This window comes from Pseudogymnoascus destructans (genome assembly GCF_001641265.1).
Source record: "Pseudogymnoascus destructans isolate 20631-21 unplaced genomic scaffold scaffold_21, whole genome shotgun sequence".
Lineage (NCBI taxonomy): Eukaryota > Fungi > Ascomycota > Leotiomycetes > Thelebolales > Thelebolaceae > Pseudogymnoascus > Pseudogymnoascus destructans.
Genome location: NW_020167540.1, coordinates 598,442 through 608,647, shown reverse-complemented (window position 1 = coordinate 608,647; position 10,206 = coordinate 598,442). Strand labels below are relative to the sequence as shown.

General features: G+C 45.6%; 3 protein-coding genes across 3 annotated transcripts; 1 reads left to right on the top strand and 2 right to left on the bottom strand.

Annotated features, from left to right (window-relative positions):
- Positions 1-4,889: 4,889 nt before the first annotated feature.
- On the bottom strand, positions 4,890-5,253 carry VC83_08089 (uncharacterized protein; the record flags this gene model as incomplete). Its single annotated transcript, XM_024471650.1, has 2 exons — positions 4,890-4,990; positions 5,046-5,253. The coding sequence occupies 2 exons, from the start codon at positions 5,251-5,253 to the stop codon at positions 4,890-4,892; spliced, it is 309 nt and encodes a 102-aa protein (XP_024321282.1).
- Positions 5,254-5,425: 172 nt separating this feature from the next.
- On the top strand, positions 5,426-7,546 carry VC83_08088 (uncharacterized protein). Its single transcript, XM_024471649.1, has 2 exons — positions 5,426-6,765; positions 6,815-7,546. Exons 1-2 carry the CDS (start codon positions 5,710-5,712, stop codon positions 7,505-7,507), a joined length of 1,749 nt encoding a protein of 582 aa, XP_024321283.1. The 5' UTR covers positions 5,426-5,709; the 3' UTR covers positions 7,508-7,546.
- A 437-nt stretch (positions 7,547-7,983) lies between these two features.
- On the bottom strand, positions 7,984-10,059 carry VC83_08087 (uncharacterized protein). The gene has a single exon (XM_024471648.1). The coding sequence runs from the start codon at positions 9,602-9,604 to the stop codon at positions 8,039-8,041; it is 1,566 nt and encodes a 521-aa protein (XP_024321280.1). The 5' UTR covers positions 9,605-10,059; the 3' UTR covers positions 7,984-8,038.
- Between the last annotated feature and the right edge of the window lie 147 nt (positions 10,060-10,206).

Genomic DNA, 10,206 nt, shown 5'->3' with positions numbered 1-10,206 from the left:
TGAATCAAAAATCTAAGTCAATTTGAAAATCTACTCAATGGATTCTTTACTAAATGTATGTCATTCATGGCTTCAAACTCTTGCAAACATTGACTATTTCTTGTTAATTTCAGTAGGGTAGTCGTCTATAGTTGTTTAAAGTTAATTAAAATACAACCTGATTATTAAATTAGTACTTCTAATATATGTTAAACTATTGAAGATATATCCCTCATAGTGTAGGGAACGGAAGCAGGAGGCTGATGAATCAGGTATAGATTGACTAGAGAAAGAAGATGATTCTTAGGGAACCATCAGGATATAAAGTAAGGTGTCTACACGTGACCCACTAGCTTAAGGCTAGTGACGGCACCACCACGTGACATACTCTGATTTCCTTAACATAAACTCTTAGATTGTTTATTCACAGCCTTTTAAATCTACTCATAAAGTGATTATATAATGTAGTTAATGACTTGTTTTCAAGGCAGTTCTAATTGAATAAGAAATGGTAAGAAGATTCAAGACTTGGAGGCTCTTTGTGAAAACACGGCTAGCTTTCTATTCCTTCTTGAAAGCTTTCGCAAAGATCTGTCAGTCCCTCGTGACGCTTCAGCTTGGCATCTTCAATCACCTCTTAGGGAAGAGTTAATAATAAATTGTTGCAGGAATCGGGGTTCAGAGCCACGGGAGCCACTGGCGTGGTACCCACCCACATATATAGTTCTCAGTAGTTGTAACATATATACTTCAACTAACGTGTAATGAATCATAGAGGGTTGTAGAAGCTTCTAGAGCTATCGTTCATGTTCCTAGGCCTCTAGTTGGTAGAGATATGCCATGTGGTAGTATTGGCCCACCCCCTTAAGGAGGAGATTTTCTTAATAACTTGTTCAATGAGTGTCCAAATGATATGCCGTGATGTATGTAGCATAAACAGATGTAGTAGAAGAGTTTGCAGCAATCGTTGAGTAGTATTGCTTCTGTTGTTGATGTGATAAGCCAAGATATGTATGTTGACTTGTAGATTTGAGGAGAGATTTCTAAGCTTGCTCTTGAGTTTGATAGCAAACTGAGTGCAACGAATGTCAGTATGACAATTGAGCTGTCCACTCCATTTTGCGCATATCAAGACGGCACAGCCGAACGAAGCTTTCGCACCATTTTTGAACGTGTTTGATCCGCTGCAATCAATCAGCGAATTCCTGAATTCCTATGGCCAGAGCTGTTTCAAGCTGCCATTTACATCTCAAACAGAGTGGCCACTTCAACCATTGATGGGAAGACACCATTTGAAGCATTTTGGGACGAAATTGAACCAGGGGTGAATCACACACCTAACATCGCCCACTTGCGAGTTCTAGGATGCAAGACGTATGTTATTATCCAAAAGGAACGCAGAGTGGAAAGCCAGAAGCTTGCCTCAAGGGCAGAAGTCAGCATTCTCGTTGGATATGAGGGTCATAACATTTTTCGAGTTTACGTCCCCTCTTGAGCTGGAGAGAAGATTATAAGAACTTCGCATGGTCAATTTGATGAAGGCAGTGGTTTCATTATAGAGCCAACATTTGACCAAATGAGTGACGAAAATGTCCAAGCAGCCCACAACAACGCAGTGGAAGAAATGGATGAACTGTGATACCCTCCACCTTCCGTCTCAATAAATAAAGACTATGAAGGACAGACTCTAGACCTAATTCACAATCAGGAGAATGCAGAAGAAACTCCTCAAGATCAGCCAGATGCAGAAATCAAGCTGTATCAGTCTATGGTTGGATCTCTAATGTATCTAGCCACGAACACTCAACCGGATATCAACTATTGCATGTCCGTTCTATCTTGTTTTCTCGCAAACCCCTCGCCACAGCATATTGCAGCTGCTCGTCGCTGTCTGCAGTATCTCGCAGGCTCTATTCATCTGTGCATCTGTTATGGAGGCGATTGGAAGGATGATGAGGCTATGGCATTAAGAGGATATGTCGATGCAGACTTCGCAGGCGACAGAAGCAATGCAAGTCTCACACAGGATGCGTCTACCTTTTCTGTGGAGGCATCATTGTGAGCATTTCGAAGAGACAGCCAACCATTGCAGTTGCGACTACTGAAGCTGAATATGTGGCTATGTTTAAGGCTGCAGAGGAAGGAGCATGGCTTCGACAGGTATTTAAGGAGCTTGGATATAAGAAGAAGGATGCACTCACAACAGAAATCATCGGCGACAACCAAGGAGCTCTTGCACTTGCAGAGAATCCAGAGTTTCATCAGCGAACGAAGCACATCGACATCAAATACCACTACATCCGAAATCAAGTGAAGGAAAACCTTGTTGATCTATATTATGTGTATACGAAGGAGATGTGATGAAGCCACTATCAACGATGGATCATCAGAGATTCATTGAGCTGATCAAGCTTAAACAGCTTCCAAAGATGGACTGATTATAGGTTACGGATGAAGAACTAGGGGTGCTACTAACTGTTGATATGTTTTCTACAATATCACCAGAGGGGTGTGTTGTGTCATACTGACATTCGTTGCACTCAGTTTGCTATCAAACTCAAGAGCAAACTTAGAAATCTCCTCCTCAAACCTACAAGTCACCATACATATCTTGGCTTATCACACCAACAACAGAAGCAATACTACTCAATGATTGCTGCAAACTCTTCTACTACATTTGTTTATGCTACATTATAATGGTGGGTGCACCAGATATGAGAATCTAGCCACCCAAGGAAGGGATGAATTTACTAAGACAACACACTGTCTTAGGAAACAGAGCCAAAGGGTTGTAGCTTAGACTATTCCACAACGCAGCAATCAGGTGTATGATGTGGTGAAGTGGTTTAGACAAGTTGCAACAAATGTTGAGTCTGGGAACTCAGGGGTAAGTCAGAGGTTAGCACCTCACTGACTTTTCAAAAACAGAGAATAACAAGATCAATGCTTGGAAGCTTGGAAAAGACGTAGAAGTATGTGCTAGTCAATTTACTGTATTGTCTGCTTGCCCTTTCTTAAGGAAAGGGCAATCCTATTTATGCCAAAGGAGTGTAGTTCTCTTATTTTCCATGACTTTCCATGACTAACCAGGCTTGGTAAATGTATTAGAAATCAAGTGCGACCCACAACTAGCTTGCTAATCATGTAGTGAACGTAAGAGAATCCCATAGAACCATCTCTTGGGTTCCTAGCCTATAGGAAGTGAAAAGGAGGTCCAAGGTCAGAGTACCTATAGACAAATTATGTCATAACTTAACCAATCTTGTGGGTAACTAAGGAGCGATGACATGTAATGAATCATAGAGGGTTGTAGAAGCTTCTAGAGCTATCGTTCATGTTCCTAGGCCTCTAGTTGGTAGAGATATGCCATGTGGTAGTATTGGCCCACCCCCTTAAGGAGGAGATTTTCTTAATAACTTGTTCAATGAGTGTCCAAATGATATGCCGTGATGTATGTAGCATAAACAGATGTAGTAGAAGAGTTTGCAGCAATCGTTGAGTAGTATTGCTTCTGTTGTTGGTGTGATAAGCCAAGATATGTATGGTGACTTGTAGGTTTGAGGAGGAGATTTCTAAGTTTGCTCTTGAGTTTGATAGCAAACTGAGTGCAACGAATGTCAGTATGACATACATACATCACGGCATATCATTTGGACACTCATTGAAACCAACTAGAGGCCTAGGAACATGAACGATAGCTCTAGAAGCTTCTACAACCCTCTATGATTCATTACACGTCATCACTCCTTAGTTACCCACAAGATTGGTTAAGTTATGACATAATTTGTCTATAGGTACTCTGACCTTGGACCTCCTTTTCACTTCCTATAGGCTAGGAACCCAAGAGATGGTTCTATGGGATTCTCTTACGTTCACTACATGATTAGCAAGCTAGTTGTGGGTCGCACTTGATTTCTAATACATTTACCAAGCCTGGTTAGTCATGGAAAGTCATGGAAAATGAGAGAACTACACTCCTTTGGCATAAATAGGATTGCCCTTTCCTTAAGAAAGTGCAAGCAGACAATACAGTAAATTGACTAGCACATACTTCTACGTCTTTTCCAAGCTTCCAAGCATTCATCTTGTTACTCCTTGTTTCTGAAAAGTCAGTGAGGTGTTAACCTCTGACTTACCCCTGAGTTCCCAGACTCAACATTTGTTGCAACTTGTCTAAACCACTTCACTACATCATACACCTGATTGCTGCGTTGTGGAATAGTCTAAGCTACAACCCTTTGGCTCTGTTTCCTAAGACAGTGTGTTGTCTTAGTAAAATCATCCCTTCCTTGGGTGGCTAGATTCTCACATCTGGTGCACCCACCATTACATGTTGCAGGAATCGGGGTTCAGAGCCACGGGAGCCACTGGCGTGGCACCCACCCACATATATAGTTCTCAGTAGTTGTAACCTGTGGAACAATATCCGTAGGATCCGTGGCAGTAGGTAGAGAATATAAACTGAAAATATAGTCATGAAGCAGTAGGGCCCGAAGTGATAATTTTGTAATGCATATTCTTATAATTGAAGCTATTCTAACTACTATATATATATACTGTCACGGGCTCTATTCCTGTGCCTGTTCGCGGCTCGGATCCTGAAACCCTCCTGGTTTCCCTAGAGCTTCAGAATCGAAGCTTTAGAACCGGAAGATCCAGTATCCGGAGGATCACGAAGCTGGCTGACACAGCTTCGGTATCAGGGCCCTGATCCCTGCTTCCGGGCCGAGAATTCAACATAACCTATATACTTCAACTAATCAACAACTTGTCTACCACCAACACTTCCAATGACCTCCAGTGACTATGTGTTACATAAATCTTTAGCTTCTGCTAGGAGCCACCTACCAGAAGTGGCGTCACTTGAATATTGACCGCGAATTCCACGTATGTACTGCTCGGCAGCGCCACTAGTGATGGGATAGAGCCGCAGAGTGCTCAACGCACCAGCGTGCGGCAGGCCCCATGGTTCGCACTTGATGATGTTGAATGACATGGACTGCTTGATGGTCTAGAGTACAACTGTAAACATCCCCGCTGAAGGGATAGCAGAGTGATTGACTTACGGAATACTCCTCTTCTCTCATCGTCTATGGTCCTATTCTCAAAGTTCCACCGAACAGTCTCCCTCTCGTCAGGCGTAGCGGGAGCCAACTCGCTCTTCTGAATTGCCGTATAAAACGTGGCAAATTTGTTCAACTTGATCAAGGGCCAGATGACCGAGATTGGCGCGTTAATCACGGCAGATTCGGTAAATGATGTAGAAGTGACCATGATCGTTGATTGGATGCGCGGATAGAGTGGGTGGCTTGGATTATTGTCAAGTCTAGCTGATTAAATACAGGGTAAAGTCATTTTTGACAGAGCTCTGTAATCGCATAACTATATGTTATACTGGACCCCACTACGCCGTAAGCACCTTCGGCGCCATTAGCACCCTCAGCACCCTCAACACCATCCAGCACCCCTAGCACCCCTAGCACCACGAACACACACATTGAGGGGCAGGAGACTCGGTAGTAGCATTTTAAAAATTATGAAGAACAAGCTTCAAAAATAATGTTGGGAGACTGCTAGAAAACGCACCTGTTAACGGCTGATGTGGGAAGAGACATCGTGATCGAAGTTACAACTCCCATTTCAAGAGCAGCTTGCACGTAACCGTCTATTTTTCTGCTACATACTTGATTGCGGCGTCGACAACATACCTCGAACGAGGAGACAATAGCAATGGACAGCTTCCTCTCCCAACTGTCATTCAGCCACGATGCATCTGCTTCTTACACAGTATATGCTGTATGGCTTGGTAGCCTCAGTATCAGCCTCTACCTAGCCTACCGGTGGGCGTTGCCAAAGCCGATACCCGGGATTCCTTACAACAAAGAGGCTCTCAAGACAGTCTTTGGCGATGCACCTTCTCTGGTAAAGCACACAACTAAGACCCAGGAGCTGTACTCTTGGATGGTAGAACAGAACATAAAACTTCAATCTCCTATTATTCAGCTCTTTGTCCGACCGCTGGCGAAGCCTTGGGTTGTTATTGCTGACTTCCAAGAGGCTCAGGACGTTCTAATCCGTCGCACAAAAGAGTTTGACAAGTCGATCTGGTTCAAGGATGTCGCTGGTGCTGTTATGCCTGAAAGCCATATCTTTATGAGAACGACTCCTCGATTCAAGCAGCATCGCCGGATAATTCAAGATATCATGACCCCTGGGTTCCTGCACAACGTCGCCGCATTACACATTTATAACGTCGGGCAGGACGTTATCCGTCTCTGGGAGCAAAAGGCTAGAATTGCCGAAAGACATCCATTTTCCGTCATCCAGGATGTTCATTATGGAGCCCTGGACGCTATCTGGTCCATCATTTTCGGAGAAGACTCATCAGATAGTACAACGCGGGCGCAATTGGAACTATATTCAACCATGAAATCTGTTAATCTTCCTAGCAATAAGAACTCAGAGGTAAATCTACCACGCGCAGAATCTTCTGTGGCAGTTCAATCTGTCATGACCCATAGCCAGAGCATAGACGCAAGCCTCAAGTCGCCGGTGCCTTCATTGGCACATTGGGCCTATAGGCAGACTTCTGCTATGAAAAAAGCATTCAAAACCAAGGAGGAATTTATTCAAAAGGAGGTTCAGAGGTCTCAGCAAAGATTGGAAGAACAGGCTGGCAAGAGCGAGGTTCGGTGTGCAGTGGATAACATCCTGCGGCGAGAAGCTATCTTTGCAGAGAAAGAAGGGCGGAAAGTGGACTTCCACTCGAGGTATGTTTATGACGAGGTATGATGTCGCTATTCGTCCTGCAATTAAGAAGCTTACCAATTCACAGGTCCTCGGCCTTCTTATTGCTGCGCACGATACGACATCCACTTCGATCCTATGGGCGCTCAAGTTTTTGGCCGATTACCAAGAGGTGCAGACCAAGCTTCGAGAAGCACTTCGAACAGCACACATGGACGCAGTAGCAGAGAAGAGGTATCCAACTTTCCAGGAAATCGTAAATACCACTTCGCACTACAGGGACGCCGTTGTCGAAGAGATATTCCGCGTCTCTCTCACCGAGGCTGCCGTCTGTCGCACGTCCTTGGTCGACACAGAAATCCTAGGTCATTTCATTCCAAAGGATACCGAGGTCTTCTTCATGTGTAACGGCCCCAGTATTTTCTCGTCGCCATTCGTCATTGACGAGTCGACACGCAGCCCAACATACATTAAAGGCAATACCTGCAACTGGGACCCGGCTCATATGGCTGCCTTTGACCCCGATAGATGGCTCGTGGATCGAGACGGGCAGAAGGTGTTTGACCCCTCAGCAGGGCCACTACTCATCTTCAGCCTTGGAGAGCGTGGCTGTTATGGTCGCAAAATGGCATATTTGGAAATGAGGCTTTTTCTCACTCTGCTGGTCTGGGCTTTCGAATTTCAAGAGTGTCCGAAGAGTTTGAGCGGCTATGGAGCTATTGACAAGCTTGTTCATGCACCACAGCAGTGCTATATTATGCCTGTGAAGCTGACCCTATAATATACGGCAGAGGAAGACTATTTAGAGAATCAATTCAGGCATTTGGTATTGAGTGCATGATCAATATGTTTTTTAGCCTTTTATGAAAGCTTCAGCTTGCAGTGAAGAAATTGTCGGCAGCAGGAGCTGGCGTGAACACCACAGCCGAGACCTGTGTGAAATTCCAATCCTTAACCTAGTGTCAGAAAACCCTACTTATGATACTTCCTTTATTCCTACAAGGAGGTTCTTGGCTCCCGATCAATTGAAATTTAGAATTCCCGACATTAAAACTAAGTATTCTTAGTTGATTAAAAGACTCTTGTTCATCCCTAAATATATATAGCACGCAACAGGAACCAAAAATTACACAGCTCTAGTTTGTACACGCCATGAGTTGTCACAAAAAGAGTACACTACCATCTCTAGACGCTTCTTAGAGAGTCTCAGATTCATGTAAGATGTTCATGATCACTATCGTGACCAGTTACGAAGTGTAGAAAAGGAATTGCATTGTGATGATTCAACCATTTCTGCCAAGACAGCAGCTATCTACGCCTTGCGAAGCTCAACATTCCACGTATAATGTTCAAACCCAACCCTGTTCCTCACCTCCATATCCATTTCAAAGTCAGGCTGTGCCACTTGTGTCGCAGCGTTGCTGTTGGCCGTGGTTGGCATCACCCAGTCGCCGCCGCCAACAGGTCGCATTTCGTAGCGAGATATGAAGAGAGCGACGACGGCGAGAATCTCATTTGTGGCGAAGAACCTGCCCGGGCACAGATGCTTGCCGCCACCCCAGCTACGATAGCCGCTCTCATCTGGCAGCTTCTTTCCTGCTCCTTTGACAAACCGGTACGGGTCGAATGACTCGGCCTCTGGGCCCCAGTTGTCCCGGTCGTGGTGAAGGACTTGAAGAGGAATCTGCACCATGGAGCCTTTCTTGAGCAGATAGCCGCCGATATCCGTGTCCTGCACCACGATCCGGACAGCCGTTCCCATGCCTCGGAAGCGCAGACTCTCCTTCAGGGTGGAAGAAAGCAAGTGGCAGTCGTTCTTAATAGCAGTGATATCGATCATGGCCTTGTTTGTTTCTTTGTCGATTATCAATGCCGCGTCTACTTCTGCGCGCAGCTCCTCCAGTAATCCCGGGGTGGTATGGACCAGCAGTAACATCCAGTAGCAAGATGGAAGCGTATTGACCAAGATTGCAATAGTCCCTCCGATTTCAAAGCGGCCAATATCTGCAAGTGGCACGTTGTTCTTGACCGAGTAGTCGTATCTTGCCTTCGCCAAAGCAGAGCCTTGTTCGTGATGACCGTTAGCATAATAGTCCGCCAACACTTGAGTTACCTTATTGCGGGCTTTGATAGACTCCTTGGCCGTATATTCAGGGAACGGCGCTACGAGCATCTTCATGATGCCCTTCTCAAATTCCCAGAAAGCATCCCTGATGTCCTCTCTCTCGTATGGGTTCTCAGGACCATAGACCGATTTCGTCGTCGCCATGGTCACAACGTCAGCAACCCACGCCGACAATTGGATAATGCGAGCGTCTTTCCCATCCTCGGGCTTGGTCTGATCAAGTGAACGGCAGACTTCCTTGGCCATGATGACGTTCATCTTGTCGAGGTTCTCTCCCGGCTTCAGCGACTCTCGCATACCAATAACCATATCCTCGCACAAGCCCCAGTTGCCGTGCTCGCCCAGCAGATTCTGGCTCAGGATCTCGTTAGCCGCCTTGCTGGTGCCGCAGGTGACGCTGCTGAACTCGGAAACTATGGGTGCGAAGGAGAAAAACTTGTTCTGTCTATCCACGCGCGCGACAAGCTCCGGTTTGGTGATGACATAGATCTTGCGCCCGGGCATGAGCATTGTGAATATGGGAAGCCGGAGCTTCTTGTTCATCTTCTCGTAGTAGCCGAAGCTGTTGCGCATAAAGCCGAACATGTGCCCAAAGATGGGAATGCCTGGAGGCGCCAGAGGGGGCTCACGAGTATCATACGACGGTAACAACAATTTACCCATGGCGAGCAGGAGCAGTGTGGCTCCCACGACTCCGACAGTGAAGCAGTTGAGATTCTCTACCGTGGCCGTGATGTCTTGTAGCTTCTCCATTGTAGCTGGTGATATTACTCTCGAAGTAGATGATCAAGCTAGAATTGGAAACAAAAGGTTGCCCGTATGCTCTAAAAGCGGAGGAAATATAGCGATAGATGAAGACAGGCCTTTGGATTGAGGGAGACTAAATAGCCAGCGTACAGAATTGTGGTGCTTTTATACCTCACGGCGCCATGTATAGGTCCTGGACCGTACAACTTAAGGCTATCTGCAATGATGCTTTACTGGGATTTTCCGAGTAATCGTTTTGCGTTCGCGCGACCCTGAGATAGCTGTTTGGGGTGCAGAGTGTGGAGTCATGCATTCCCTATCCCTGAACCATTGTACGGCAAATGTGATAACGAGTATTACGCGATGAAACTAGCAGATATCTAGATTGTAAAATATAATCACTGAGTTCAAATGGGCCGGTGGCTCAACAAAGCTGGCAAGGTTATCAATAACAAAAGGTTTCTTTTCATTTCATCTGCAAGGAAGGCGTCACGTGCCCTCACGCGAGCCCCCTTTCGGCAGGGCCCGTAGGGCTCGGTAAACTAGGGCACAGGGCGCCTGGAAAAGGGGGCTGGAGGCCTTGGAAGAAGGACTCCAGTGAATAGTCG